A 16,142-nucleotide genomic window follows, 5' to 3' on the forward strand; every position below is an offset into this window, starting at 1 on the left:
TCAGGAACAGCACAGACCCAAACTGAATCCTTGTGGTTTCATATCTACAGTATATTCACCAGCATCTCCCCTAAAAGTCTTGTCTATCTGCAGGTTTTTCACCCTCAAGGATTCCTTTGCTCTCCCCTACGCCTCTCTGCCATCCCTTGAGGATGCCTTTACATTAGTGATTCGTACTGGCAGTAGCTCTGCGCACTGCCTGCTCAGCACAGTACTGCTCTGCTCAGCGCATCTGTTTTTCTTCACTTTAAACGAGGCCAATTACCTATGAGTTTGCAGTTCACCAGAAAGTAATGGTAACAGGCAGCGTCCTCCTCTCAGTAACACGTTTCGGGGAAAATACAGCAAAGAACTGGCTATTAAATAAACATTAGTTTCAGTAAGAGGAAGAACCTGATAAGGTCACTTGTATCAAATTACATAAAGTCCTTTCTAGGATGTTTTCTCTTTCTAGCATAATCCTTCAAAACATTCAAGGCTTATTTGACAATTCCAAACCATCTTGTTTTCTTTGTATTCAGAAGGAATTTCAGAGAAATTCAGGGGTTATACAAATATTCAGGAGCAGAAGATACTCTTTATTACCATTGTGCCAGATATTGCAGAAAGACAGAATGAGAAATTCAGGAAAGCTATTGAAATGAGAACTGCTCTAATTCAGTAACAGATTCATTGGCTTTCTAATTAGGTTTGATCACTTGAGTATTTTATATTGTAGCTGCAGAAGTATCTTATAAATACCTACCACGTGACACAGGCACTTCAAAAGCATCATATAACTGTAGAACAGATCTGCAGAAAAAGTTAAATAAAAATATATATCTTAGTGCTTCCCTGTCTTGATAAATAATCCCCAGCTCTGAGATGTCATTTTATTTAATTTTACAACATTCAAAACCACTGTAAAATAACATCTGTGATAAATATTCAAAAAATAACTCAGATTATATTTTACTGTTACAGTTTACAGTAATGTCTGAGTAACATCATACAAATTGTTTTATAAATAGCTTCACCAGCACCAAACCATAGAAATATTACATTTTACATATTCACTTAAGCACATGGAATTTTGGCTACAAAGGATTTATTTCTTACTCTTGTTATAGAGCTGATTTGGTATGCTTCAACTTGGAAAATAACTCAATTACATAGTCCCAACATGAAAAAATACGTGAAAACCAATGTGGGAGCAGATGAGAATTAGCAGATTGTACTGGCTATTCACAGAAATTCTAGTGCTCAGTCTATTCAGGATTTCTAGCCTTATTTCATTCTGATAACAAGCAAGGTCTGCCAACTAAGGTCTTAGACGGGGATTCAGAAACTGGTTTCCTGTGACCTTGGGCAGATTTCTGCCTCAGTTCTCCATTCACAGCATGGTAGTAATAATGTTTCCCTCTATCTCCAAAGACTGTAAGCTCTCGGAAGCTCCCTGACACTATTTTTTGTAAAGTAATTGGTAGTGTGGGACTAAGATTAGAGCTGAGCTCAGTAAGAGTAAATGTGCAATCTTTAGCACAAGACACAATGATAAAATTGTTCTGATATTTAACAGAGGTAGGTAAATGATGCCCTTTGCACTGCTGGAGAAAGTACAAGGGACTTGCCCAACAACTCAGTGTGCCTTGCTGACACAGCTCCTGAGTCAGTCTTGAACTGTAATATGCTGAAGTCCTCCAGAAACTCATGATCTAACAGAAATGTAGTAGAGCTGTTAACACATTCACATCTTAATTCAAAGCCACAGCAGTCAGGGGAAAATTTCTTCATTAACTTCAGTGGGCACTGAAGTAATTTTTCTGTTAAACCCAGAGGAAAAACTAATAAAGAAAAACTAGATTTCTTGGCACCTAAGATGAAATTCAGGTATTCTGTCTGTTCAGTTTTACTCAGCAGTTTTCAGCACAAGTTAAACATATTCTATCACAAAGCATTTGCACAAATTTCATGAAAAGGAAGCACCATCAAAATTGCTATGCAAAAACTGTGAAATGCATCAGATACACTTTCTGCACTACAGAATTGAAATGCAACAGATAAATCTTCTGCATTACAGAACTGAAAAAGCAGCTATTAACAACCTGAAAGAGGTAAGTATGTAGCCTGAGCATCTGATAGAGTGGGGCTGGCTACAGTAGCTAGTTAAAACATCTGGAAAAGCAGCTGTATCTTTCTCTTGCACTACACTCACCACTGCACCACACTTCACCATCGTAGTCACTGCTGTCTGCCAGAGAACTAAAATCAAGTCATTCACAGTATCTATGCCCTATATCTTTTCATTTTAACACAGTACCAAAGCACATGTTTAGAAAATTAGGAAAGAAAACATGATGCCATGTCTCTCCTTAGACATTATATATAGCTGACATGAATTAGGCTTCTGGGCTTCTCTGGTTTCTCAAATCATCCCATTTTCCTGTGTTGTCACAAAGAAATAGTGTGATTGTGGTACAGGAGAGAGGATGGGACTCTTTGGGGAGACATGAGGGAAAGAAAGATCCTATAGCGAAAGTGTACACCACGGTAAAGATTAATTCACCTCACTCAGATATCCTAGCTCTGCCCTAGTGTTGGGAATTATCACTGAAGTTCTCCAAACACTCTGAAGTTCTTCCTAGTCTGGATCTTTATTTTCTACTTCACCCTGTGCAACAAAACCATAAGTATGCACTATTAACTGAGGATATTTACACCTCATAGTCTCTCCCTGGATTCAGGTGTATAGACATCATCCATCCCTACGGTGCTCCAAGGCAGCAGGAAGGTCACACTGCCTACCTCCTACCGGAGCAGCGCCGCTGGTAGAGGCTGCCAGCATGACTGGAATCCCAGGCATCCTTAGCAGGAGTCTCAGAGGAGAAACCAAAGTGGACTGTGCATACTGGCCTGCAGGGTACTCCAAGGCACTTTGCTGGAACAGCAGAAAGGAGAAAAGAAAGCAAGAAAACTGCCTTGTTCTAAACAACAAATGGAGATGTCTTATGAGATGCCAGCTGAAATTATTTGGGAAACACTAACACTGCAGTACTTTCTTCTAAAATCAGAAGGGATTCCTTACTGACAACACATGAAATGTTTTACCGATTTATCAGAATCTTTGTGTTTTATAGCTAACTATGAGGGAAAGGGTTTACGGCAGCTGAGAAGATACTCAGTCAGAGCCTTGCCACTTTTATTACCCCTACTGACCAGATGGACCAAGCAATCCCCATTTCTGGGCTCGGCAGGGTTCTGTTGTTGCAGTGATATCTGTTGATCATAACGCCTGCTCACGTCGCCGCTTCGCACCCACAGCTCTTGCTGCCAGGAGAAACACAGCCCCGGTGAGCACTTCTGTGACAAAGGAGACCCAAACTAGTGCCAGCGACCAGCCAAACCTGATGTCAACTTCTACCAGAAGATCCTTCCTCCTCAGGAGGCAGAGAGCTTCTTCGAAGGCAGCAGCTGAATATGCAATATAGACACTGATCCCAGTAAGTGTAACAAGAGCTGAGAAAGAAAAACATATTCAGCTAGTTAGCATTCACTGCAGAAATTAAAATTAATTAAATGGATATCTCTTAGGGCTTCTTTGCCACTCCTTCCTAGCTACCCAGGCCAGATTACTGGTTAGCCTCTTTACCTTTGAAATCTAGTTGAGGCTGTTTTTTGGGGAAGGCTGAGAGGGAAGTAAAGGGAGGGTTATCTCTGCCCATTGAGTTTAATGTGTTCTCACTGTTAAATACTGAATCAAAACGTAAAGCATCAAGCCTCCTACAATAAATATCTAGTCATGTCTTTTACAGATATCTAAGGCATGCACATCTGGTTTTAATGATGTATTATAACGTATATGGGTTAGTCTTTACTGTTACCTCTCACCAAGTCTGGTGGAGCCATGAGTATTTATCACTTCCAAATAATGAGGCCGAAGACATCCTTGGAGCCGATTAAAAATAAATTAATAAAGGCACTCAAACAAGAAGCCAGATGTTTTCAGAATGAAAGGACTGTAGAGAAGCTAGCAAACTTAGAGAATGGCACATCTAGCACAAGTACATGCTACATCCTGAGCCTGGCATCTATGTCACTCAAAGGACATATGCTAAAGTCATAACTTTACTGGATCAGTGGCAGGAAAGATGTGACAGAAAGGCCCTGCAGCCCAGGGAAAGTAGATACTGGAATACTTGTAGGAGAAGATAATGTCTTATCTGATTCTGAGGGAGAAAAATTTTGGTCTGGCTTTCTGTCAAATCGCAGTGTAAGTCTAGATGAGGCTTTATTTTTTCTAGAAAGACAAGTCTGAGTAGAGGCACACCAAGACAGAAGAGTACTGAGTTATCCAACAGTCAAAATTTGTACTCATATTCCTGATTTTAACAATGCTATGATGCCTGTACCTTATTCTAGTCCTCTGCAAGGGTGGGGAAAATATTTACTTTCTACCTTTTGCCAGCAGAAATGGAAATGACTATTTTGAAGACATTTTCAACAAGGTATGCCGAGTCCTATTATTCCCCTTAAATGTGGCTGCATTTCAAAAGAATGGGGAAGCATGTAGGATGTCCTGGGATGTGGAACATATCAGCTCTGTTATTTTCAAAAAACCTCAGGCTTCTGGAATTCCATCATAAAGTATTTCTTTCTGTTGAGACAGAACTATCTAATCAATACCAAACTTCACAAACTGTAATATCCTATAAAACTGTGCATGGCTGTTAGATATCTGAAACAGCTGAACAAACTTGCCTGAGGAGGAGGAGGAGGATCTGGTCTCACACCAGAGGCCACCCCGCAGTCTGTTCATGCTGTCCTGGGAAACAGCACTAGTTGCATCTTGAGAACATATTCAAGCACCCCTCTCCTAATATTGTCTTTGTGTTTCCTTTCCTTCTTTGCAACCCCAAGTGTCTTAGAAAGGCACAGTACTCTACTCCTCAGCAGGATAATCATGCTTTGCACTTCACAGCTTTTCATCTTTCACTTACTATTTGGAGTAGTTTTCAAATAGCCTGAGCCTTTTTAGTGAATACAGCTTTCTGATGTTCTAAGGAAATAGAAATTACTTTTTTTTTTTTTCAGAAGAAAAGCATAATAGGGGATGGTTGGTCTTTGTAAGAGCATTTCAGACTAAAAAGGTCATTCAAGACTTTGAGACAGCACCATTTGCTTCCAGCAATCTCTTACCATTCTCTTAGAAACAGGACTATATGGCCAGGTGATGAGGGCCAAAACTGAGCATCCCCTTTTCTGTTGGGGAGAATTTATTTCAAGTTACACTGTGAAACAGTACTGAAAATCTATTTGGAGAAGAAAATTAAAATGTATTTAAACCCAGTTTTCCTACTTTGACAGAATGCTTTTCTTTCCAATTACTTTCTAAAACACAGAGATATTGGTTACAGCAAAACCAATAGAAAACAAAATGTAAAAGAGTTTGACCAGCCTCAAATTCAAATGTTACACTCCAACTAAAATAACTCCTTGGGGTTACCTTTTGGGACCCACAGTTTGGGGACACCACTCTAGTTCAAAACTAACAATGAAGCTAACCCAGGGATGCTTAGCAAAACCCTTTTCAGGAACTCAATGCAAATGCCTTTGAAAAAATGTCAGTTTTATTAGTATTTTTAAGATCTGTGCAAGGCTATTGAACCCTATGCTTTACTAATTCCAGAGTCACTTCTCCATTATTTCATTACCCAGTCTGTAAAGAATTTGGACACTGTGCTGAGAAGGTATTAAATCTTTTCTGTTAATGGCAGAGCAAACACACTGTGTTCAAAGTGTGACTCACTCTACAAGGATGTATGGTTGTGTGTGATTATCTGTCTTTGCTGACTCTAAGTGGCAATTTTCTATTCCAGAATCCTGTCAGGATGAGCAGACACCAAGTGAATGAACAGCAGCATTATTCTGAAAGCAAACTCTTGCTTAGCTTTTTTCCCCCTGGAAGACAGCGTGATGTTTCCCAGATATAATCTCTTATTATTTAAAACAGTTAAGATGGGAGTTTGATATAGTACCTCCAAAAAGAAAAAGCAGTCCTGTCATTAGAAGCAGTAGGTAGGCCCTGGCAAGAACACTGATGAATCCAGTCATTCCTCCAAAAATCATCAATATCAGGCTGAGAGGCATCAGGATGACAAATGTTCCGTGCATGTCTGAAGAAAAATTAAGAATGTTAATATTTTATAATTTCATTATGGTGTCATTGGATGTACTAATAATTATAGTGTACAGAGCCCCTGATCAGGATCAAAACCTTATTCTGCGCTGCACAAACAAGGAGTTGGATTTTCAGGCAGGACAAATATATGGTATGGAGAAAAAGGTAACGTACAGAGAAAGCCCTTCACAGGATCGCAGCTTGTGTTTCAAACAGAGACCACAAATATCAAGGATATGTCTACCTGGATATCCTTAAGCAATTAAATTGCTCTCAGATATTAAGCCTAGCTGGATAACAGGTGATGCACTGCAAATCAGGTAGTCACTGACAACCTCAATAAAAACTAGCCCTAGTTATCTGAATCATACAGACCACAGAGAGAAGCATTGTTCTGTTTGGGTGGTGAGATCCAGCACATGCTTTGGTTAAATGTTTTCTGTCACATGTCCTCTGCTGAACTGATCTAGCAAATTGCTGACCTTTTCCTTTGTTGCAGGCAACCATCAGCTAGAGGTAAATTTTCCCATCCAGCTCTGATTCTGTCTGTCACTGTTTTCTACAGCAGCTTCACAAAGTACATTAACCTGTCCTGGTTGCTTCCTTCCATGCTAAATGTTTTACATTAGTCTTTCTTGATCCCTATAACATTTTAATGGCTGTGTAAACAGAGGGTTGCTATGTATTTTTTCATACCACACTGTTTTTTCCATCATAAACCATCTTTGTGTCATTGTTCCCTCTCACGCAATTTACTCACAACCTTCAACCCGACCTTTACTAGAATAACCAAAAAAAAGTAATTCCAGCTTGCAGTATCAATTTATTTCATACCAGAGTGAAGTGCAGAGTTACTGAGAAAGGAAAACTTAATATCCATTTTCTGAAGTCCTCTAGGCTTCAGTGTCTCATTTAATTTCACTGAGGAACAACAATGCACCATTAGTTGGTGCCCAAGAAAAAGGAGTCAGTTAAGAGATCAGTTTGCGTGTGTTGGAAGGTTAGAAAGAGTCTGCATGGGATCCAGGCAGACACTTAATTTCTTTACTTGAGTGGAATGTGGTTTCATGACATAATTATTTGTTTTGTGTAGTACAGAACATGCTCACAAGGAAAAATGACATGCTCACAAGGAAAAATATGGCAAATGACAACATTTTGGGAGGTGGCTCAATTGTTCTTCCATTTCTGTTTATTTACACTGGTATTATATTCTCATATTTAGTCCCACACATGCCCACATCAGGATCAGCAGGAATTCAGCATTCTGCATTGAAGGGAGCACTTTCTCTCCTTGCTTCTAAACCTGAGGATACTCCCTAGGCTTTCCTTCAGCAAAACTGGCCACAGCTGCCACTGCTGGCTAAGAAACCCAGACATATAGCAATTCTCAGATGCTAACAGTCAAATCAGTCTTCAGCTTACTGCATATAAACCAGTATGTCAAAACTGTTTGCAAATCTTAGTTGAATACCAAGAGGAGAAATAGCCATGGAACTTAGTTCAGGAGTTTTATATAGTTAGAAGAGGTTGTCAGGGATGTGATGCAACATGATGTGACAGAATAGATATCTGGCACACAATTTAGTTCCTATATTGTACAGAGGCAGCAGGAACAGGCTAGTCTTCTGCCCCATGATTTGTATTCTCCACCATTTTGATATCCATGCGTCCTCTTAGATCTGGTCTTGCATGTAAGAGGTGAAAAGGCCTTGGAGGGGGGATAAAATCTGATGCCATTAACATTTTAAAAGTAAGAATGTAAGAATGGTGCAACTCTGCTCTCAGACGTAGCTTTGCTGGGAGCGAAGAATCATAAACACGTTCATCACTGGGCCTGTGCTTTGCCATTTTCCAGGTGTCATTCACCAGTCCAAGTTGCTGCTAACAAACTATACCTCAGGACAGTAGCACTGAGAGCTGCTATTTCTGCGACTTTCCTTTTCATGGTGTGATTTCAGCTACTGCAGCTAGGACTGTAACCTTACCCAGGACAAGTGCAGGTGAAGAAGATAAGGCTCTGAATGTAACCTTTTCAAGCACAAGGAAAACAAATCCATACCAGAGTATTCTCCTGGGGAGTGTCATAGATTATATTAATGAACTGTGCCAGTTGCATGCAACATCAGAATAACTCTGATTTTCGTGCCATCTTCAGTGAAAATACAGGTTTTAGAGATATCTCAGCCAAAACCCACAAATTCCACTGTGACAGAGCCTTACTCTTCCTACACACAGCTGGGATCACACTTCTCATCAATCACCTGCAGCTTTTCAAAAATCAAATATTTAATGGACTGTATTTGGTTAAACATTACTTTTATCACCTCCAGTATTCTAGTCCAATACCTAATACTCATTTGTCCTTCTATGAAATCTGCAACTGCCTGGGAAACTTATTCTAAAATGCTGCCATGGAAACCACCCTGGAATCTGAATTTGTGCTGTCTGGCCTATGAGATTATGCCATTATACTCCTTGATTAGAGGGACAGAATTAGTTTATAGAAGGACATGACTTAAAATATCTTTCTGTGTTTTTGTCTTCAGTAATCACCTGTGAAAAAACTTAAAACATTATTATTACAGTCATTGTAATGTTTTATAGGTTGTGTTGAAATACCTATCTATAAATTATGTATTATAGCTGTCTTCATTTTGATGAAATTAATCTAGTATTGAAAAAAACCCAAGAACGTAAGCATTTTGTTCAAGAGGTATGTGCACCTTCCTGTAAAACAGAATTGAGTTTCCCACACCTACTTCTCAACACCCAAGTTCCCCGTCAATCCAATATGAAAGACCCAACAGTTTAATCTTGAAAATACTGAAACAAGGTGACAAACATTTAAAAAAAACACCCCTTTTTTTGTAGAAAAACATACTTTAATTGATCTGAGTTAATGAAGTTTTACACCAGCTAGACAATGCTGGTTTACTAGAGGACTGACCAAATATTTGTAAGAATGACACCTGCACCGTGTGTCCAGATGTGTGAATCTGGCAGACACTTCTACACTACCACCCAACACAGTTGTTGATGAGTTGTTTGTAACACAAATCCGTGAAATGAACTAGAAAAAATGAATGGTTTCAAAAGTACCCAACTGCAGGTCTAACAGTCTTGTCAATCATTTCCTGTTAACATGCTGGAGCTTAATTGTTTCAAACAAACTTTGGATTCATTTGCACAGCTTATAATAGCAAATAGTCTCTAGAAATCTGTAATAGTCACCTCATCAGAAATACTCCAAATGGCAGCAGCTCACAGGAGCTTAATTAAGGATCTGTTTATCTTCCCCAACAGTAACTAAATCGCCAGTTAGAAAGAGAAAAGCCTCTAGCTAAAACAGAATGCTGGCAATCACTAAAACCAGTGGGACCTCTGGAAGGCTACTTGGCAAAGCCAGGAACAAACTGCACTCAGAAAGACTGACCTGCTTGCAAGGAAGGGAAACAACAGAAAAGAACTGCTGTCGTTGGCTAAATGTGAGACTTCTGGGCTTGAACCCCAGGGACATGAAGGCCTGGATTCCCTCCTGCTCAGTAGAAAAAAGATGATGGTGGAGGAGAGCTCACAGGATTAGATTATCCCAGGATAAACAGCTGCGCTCTGGACTTTGTGTTACATGTTTTGGCTTTGTGCTCTTCTCATGCAACAAGTCTCTGAGCTAAACTGGGAAACTAATTGCAGAGAGTAGAAATACAATGATGCTAGACTTGGTACAGGTAGGCACTGATGAAAACCTTCAATACTAGGAGTGGATGGAATGATAAACGTAAGCAACGCACTGTGGGGTCAAATCCTAGTGCTACGATATCAATGAATTTGAAAATGAGAACATTCATCAGAAGTTGTCACTCAATAGGTCTCAGCTGCAATGATGCTAAAGTTATCTCGAATTTCTGTATGCATTTATTGTAATATCTTCTGTAAGTACTGAAGCAAATGTCCACTGGAACCTCTGCACTGCGCTGCTGCTCAGAAACACAGCAGGTCTGTTTAGGTGTACACCTACTGTATTAATTAAGTTTAGAATTTCTATGTACATCATTTGGGTCTTATTTCAGTTGGCCTCCGGCCAGGTATTCCTGCACCAGCTGTTTCCTTCTGATAACTTAAAACTAAAAGAAAAAACTGTGAACAACTGTAAAACCCTCAGGAAAAAAAAATAAAAATGTAATGGCAGCCAAAGAATAAGGCATTCTGGGATTATAACATTGTAATCATGTAACTCAGTAAAAATGAAGCAGGTGCATTAAGAGTGGGGTGAAGTGTGAGAGCTGCTGCTTAGTGCCTGTTACAGGGTCCACATGCTGTAAAGAAATCCAGTCTAGTTTAACAGTACTATTAAACTCATTTTTTTGAGGAAGAAACCAAAGCATCTGTTACGTTACAACTGAGGTATCAGTAACTGCCCGTATTGCAAAGATTGTTTCCCTGCAGGAAGCACTAACTTGCCTGCAGCCTCATGGTTCCAGTCACACGGATATCTAAAAAGAAAATATAAAAATACTCCGGGGAGAATAATTTAAGCAGTTGTGCATGGGCAGCTGCACACTCCAGTCTTGGTTTTATAACAAGAAAGACATTTTCTTCCAGCCATATATAAGAGAATACCACATCTTCTGGATGGCTCAGGAATAGAGGAGAGCACTAAAAAGTTACTTGCAACAGGAAATCAATCACTGGCCATGCTGTTCATGTCACTAAGAAAAAAATCAGGATTGTCAGAGGCTTAATCATACCTTGCAGGTACCTTATGCAGCTGGTTTGTGTCAGGGACAAACCAAGCAGCCATTAAAAAATAACAGTAGTTCCTCTCACATTGTTTTTCGTAACACTAACCCCAGCTCTGCAGTGTAGATGGAATCCTGCACCAGTCTGGGGTGCAAAACTAAGATTCCAGAGAAATTACCTGGTTTGTAATTGTGCATGTTTTCATCTTTGGACCAAAATGGCATCTTACATTTTGTCCACGTAACATGTTATAGATGTTGCTTTGATGTGCCAAAAGGGCGGGGGAAAAAAAAAAAAAAAAGTGCTTTGTGGCAATTTGGTTTTAAACTATAAGAAGAGGGGGAGAAGTCAGACCAAAGTTCTCCACATTTTAACAAATTTCACCATGCTTTGAAAAAACCTTAGCCACAGCTTTCTAGGATCAGCAAATCATATAGCACTGAGTTCAGAAGAATGCAGATGGAAGTAATTTTTATGTTACCAAGCAGGGGTCACCATCAGGCTGTAACTTAAGACACAAAGGAACAGGTTACTTGAGTTTCCAAAAAGTCAAGCTGGTAGAAGAGTTTTGACAGGACACATTAGTCTCCAACAAACACATTACTTCCTTCTTTTGACAGCTCATCTGTCCTGCAAGAAGTACTTAAACCAAGTCCAGAGTACAAACTGATTTTGCTAAGAAATATTTACAAAATTGTTCATTTTGAAACGATTACACTGGTGCTGTCTTTAGCTAAATCTATACTGGTATTTACTAATTATTAACAATACAGACTTTGGTAAATGAAAGATATTTCTATTACAAGAATGCCAAAAAGTAACATTTCCCCAGTGCAATGATAGTTTTTGGAGGGTTTTTCAGAAAGAAATTATTTTACAGAGCTGCAACTCTTCAGGAAAAATTTTCAATCAACTAAATACAGCCATTCCTTCTATGCATCGACTTCCCTCTCTCTGTATGTGACCCTCGGTATTTTGATGTGATTTTGAATGTTTCTTCTACTGCAAAATGGCAAAGCTGCTCAGAACTCCTGATTCAGCTTCCTTTGAAGTCAGAGACATCCTTCTTTTACCATTTTAGTGAGAGATGGATTCAGCTCATCATGGAAAAAAAAAAGTTGTGCTTTCTGCTTGCCTCCCATAGCTGGCACAGGAGAATGCATGGCAAGATGAGATTTCTGGGGTGTCTTTGCTGACAGATTTCAGTTTTAAAGGTGACTTTCAGAGGACTAGCTTTAATCCTAGTGGTCATCAATAACCGTCTAAATTGTGAAAAGTGACACTTTCTTTTTAATCCTGTATGGGACAGAGGAAAATGTACATCTCTAGTAAAAAGCGGGTTTTTTTTTTAAATGCAGAAATTTCAGAAAAGCTAGTGGTAGGTAGTCTGTATCTCTTTAGGCAGTGGCTGACGTTTTAAACAAATATATAACCATGCCATAATGTGATATGTGGTAGGAAAATATATGTTGTGGGTTTGAGGGAGAGAGAGGGTATATGCCATATGTTCAGCTGGAGGGAGTGGTAAGAAAAGAAATGGAAGCTTAATGTACAGGAGAAGGCATCCTTGTGTCTAATCCATTAGAGAAATTGCTCTAGAGTACTCCCATGATGTGAAATACATCATACTCTCAGGCTTAACAAGACCTAGGTTGATTGCCTGAGTAATATTGCTGGTAGCACAGAACTTTAATTTGTACGCCCAATGCTTTTAATTTGCCAGGAGCTTTATTTGAAGGACGCAATAAGCCTAAAAGGAACCTGCTGGGGATGAAGAGGAGAGAGACTGGAAATGTGGAGGGAGGGAACATGAAGCCTTTTCATTCTCTACTGAAGGCTTCTGTTTCCACTAAGACCCAGCTCTTTGCACTCAGGTGTAGACTTTCTCACATCGTTTGGGCACTTGTGTCTAGCTAGACATGCCAGGAAGAGTATAGGACCTCTGAAGAATGGGGGACGGGATTCCCAATCTGTTACTTAAGTGCCTAGATTAAGACACAGCCCTTTGAAATCTTTTTAGGAAAAATTGGCCAGAAATATGTTTGATGTTGCCAGAGCTCCTGAATAGAAAGAATGAGATTAATTCCATATGAATGTGCCTCACGCAGACACCTGCACAGGCACACGCAGAGAAAAAAATAATTTTTTGAAGTAACCGATTAAAGCTGTGCAATTAGCACAGCTGTTTGCCCCATATAGCAACACATGAAAAAATTACTGTAACCACACTGGAATCCACAATCCCAGAATCTTCCTCTAAAATTCTGGTTAAAATGTGTTGTAGATGAAGGTTTGCCCCAATCTGTCTAAATATGATTCAGTGACGACAGTCAGAAAATATTTAAGACAGAAGTGCAAGGCTGAAGTAGAAGGTAATATGCCAGTATTTAACAAACCTAGATGTCACTTAGAAATATCTGTATTTCCTAGAACTAAGAAGTACCGACATGGCAGTTTCTATGTTCAGCTTCTGTTGCTGTAGCTCTGTCGCCTCACCACACAGAAACTGCATTGAAGTTGAACATATAAAATATCAAAAAGTTCACTCTGTAAGGCATTCTAATCAAACCTAGGAGGTTCTTTCAATGGAAGTGTCTTTGATTTCTTACCTCATCATTTTTAGACAGACTATGCTGGCTTATAATAAAATCTGCAAGTGTCTTACAGACCTGAAGGAACCTAAAAATAGTACCTGATATGAGTGAGAGAGAAAAAATTTCTCTGAGGCTCTGAAGAGTCTGTAAACATGGTTATGAATCCAATTTTTACTCATATGCACTGTTTTCTTACACTTCATGCCTACCAAAGAGCTGTCCTTTGTTTCCAAGCCAGCATCATTTCTATAATCAAGAGCTCTGTATGATCTCTGCTTTTGTTTTTGCAGAATTCAGCTTTACGGAAGAGCTGTAAACTGAAGAGAAAAATTACAGATGTATCTTTTGCAAATATGAACACAACTTTCAAAATGCTAATAATTTTATTCTGAAATTTTAGATTACCCCCAACATAAATGGTTGAGGTGCCCACACGTAAAGTGGGATCAGTCTGGTTAGGTTCAATTAACTTTGAACCCTCAAAGGCAAAGTGATCCAGCAGACAATCATTTTCACTGAACATTTTCAGAGTTTTCAGCAACATCAAGCAGCTAAGGTCCTTTGTCTTAAGCAAGGAAGATTAATGAAATGGCACCTTTCAATCTGAAAGCACAGAGAGACAATCTGTGCTGTTAGCCTTGAACCTGCCAACATGTTTATACTGCTGTTTTATAGCCCTGGGATCTTATTCCTACTTCAACTTTCCAGTTACTGTTGCGACACAACTACATTACCATTAGCACCTCACAGGCTTACTTCACCATACTTGCTGCACTTCCAGCTGTATCATGAGATGCTGCTCCAAGGGACTAAAGACATTCCAAGCCTCTCTGAATGACTGCTCAGGGAAATGGCCAGTTTTGAGGGAAAGAGTCCCATTTTAAGACACAGGACAAACGCATATATTCTGCTTGCAAGGGTAAAGCAGTCAGAGTCAAGAGAGGTAGGCAGATAAAAAATTTTTAAAAAGCAAGCTCATATACAAGCATGTATGAATGAAGTATTGTGCAGAATATGATGCAAAGATGATAAATCATCTTCAAGGAGAAGCCTAAAAGTATTTGAAAATGTTTGGTTTGGACCTGCTGAAAACATTCTGACATTGACAAATGAATCTAAAGAAAAAGAAGTCAATATCAACCAACACAGTTAGAAACTTAATCTTTTTGAACATTACATTCTTCAAAGACTTTGAACACTGGTTTTAGTCGTTATTTTCCTAAATTCCCACATACTTAAGTTTTTTTTCAGTGCAAGAAATCCCACTGAAAAGGTAGACAAGTAGGTGTCTTAGTTTAAGATTAGTTTAAATGTGTGCTTAGCATTTTCAGTGATGAAACTCTTTTGAGGGGATTTTGAACATTTTTGCCTTTTAACAACTGTGTATCTTCCTCAGCCATTCCAGGCAGAAACATCTTGCTCCTATGGAAGAAACTAGCTGAACTTGACATCAAACAGATGGTTATTTCAACAGTAATCCCAATTAAAGACCACATGCAGTGACAAATATTGCGCAGAAGCAGAGTCAAAACACTATCTCAGAGCTCCCCTTCTGAATCAGAAATGGGACATAGGAAGTGGCCAAGGAGGGAGGGAAGGGTGGACAGAAGTACAGAAATAATAGAAAAGTTACTCACACAAAAGCTTTCTGTGTGAATCGGTGATGTTTGCATTCTCGTGCCAGAAGGGGTTTATCAAAGGGTAACATTCGCTCCTCGCTAACAGAGAAAGGAAAAAACAAGGAGAAAAAGTTACACTATAGTATCTTATTATAATATATCCTCGTGTGTGTGTGTGTGTGTGTGTGTGTGTGTGCGTGCATATAATTCATATAACATTATCTGCTTTTAAAACAGTCATTCCTAGGCAGGGAAGGGAAGGAAAGGAGGGAATTTTCAGCACTTCAGGCCATTTTCAGTGGCCAAGAGCTGCTCCCATGGGCCTGTCCACTGAAGTCAGGAGGGAAACAGCTGCTTATTCCAGTGAGTCTCAGGGTACAGCAAAGGGGAGAATTCCTCTAACCTGCTCCTTCTCCCCTGCCCCACTGCAAGTAACATCCTTTCTTGCCTATGATGAACTATCCTGACTCCTTATTTTTAACGGTGGAATCAAAACCATAAGTAATATATCTGGCACATGAATTAAACTAAAAGGGGAAAACCCTATTATATCCACAGAGGGTTTAATCCAGAACTGTGAAATACCAAGCCAGACCAAACGCAGCACAACTACTGGGTGAACCTGAGTCTTTAGTCACTTACCTGTAGTTAGTATGTAGTATGTGAGTATGTAGTAGTTAGTACGGGATTGAGTTGATTTTATTTGTATTCTTTATAGAAAATATACATTTCAAGATAATACTATTTCTATTGATATCATTTGTAGTAATATTACGTATGTATCTAAACTATATATTGTTTAATGTTATTTATAGTTATATTCTTTATGTTATTTATCATTCTTTATGTTATTATTTAGCATTTTGACGGCTTTAGCCCGGAACTTTCGCCCCTTAATTCCCCCTGAGTCAAATGAAAAGACATCTCTTTCCTTCTAAATAATTAACGTTTATTAAGTTATTTTGAGTTAAAAGCGAATGCAAAATGCGGTTCCAGGAGCGGACTGTTCGCCGTCCCCGCGCCCCCCCCCGC

General features: G+C 39.2%; 1 protein-coding gene across 1 annotated transcript in view; it reads right to left on the minus strand.

Annotated features, from left to right (window-relative positions):
- Positions 1 to 568: 568 nt before the first annotated feature.
- Positions 569 to 16,142, minus strand: part of TMEM114 (transmembrane protein 114) — a 19,530-nt gene continuing 3,956 nt past the window's right edge. Inside the window, exons 2-4 of the mRNA XM_026859133.1 lie at positions 15,129 to 15,209; positions 6,015 to 6,152; positions 569 to 3,495 (exon numbers count right to left, since the gene is read on the minus strand). Of these exons, the coding sequence (XP_026714934.1) occupies positions 3,263 to 3,495; positions 6,015 to 6,152; positions 15,129 to 15,209 (452 nt within the window). The 3' untranslated portion in view covers positions 569 to 3,262. The remainder of the gene's footprint in view (positions 3,496 to 6,014; positions 6,153 to 15,128; positions 15,210 to 16,142) is intronic.

The sequence above is a fragment of the Athene cunicularia genome, assembly GCF_003259725.1.
Source record: "Athene cunicularia isolate RWA chromosome 14 unlocalized genomic scaffold, athCun1 chr14_part1, whole genome shotgun sequence".
Lineage (NCBI taxonomy): Eukaryota > Metazoa > Chordata > Aves > Strigiformes > Strigidae > Athene > Athene cunicularia.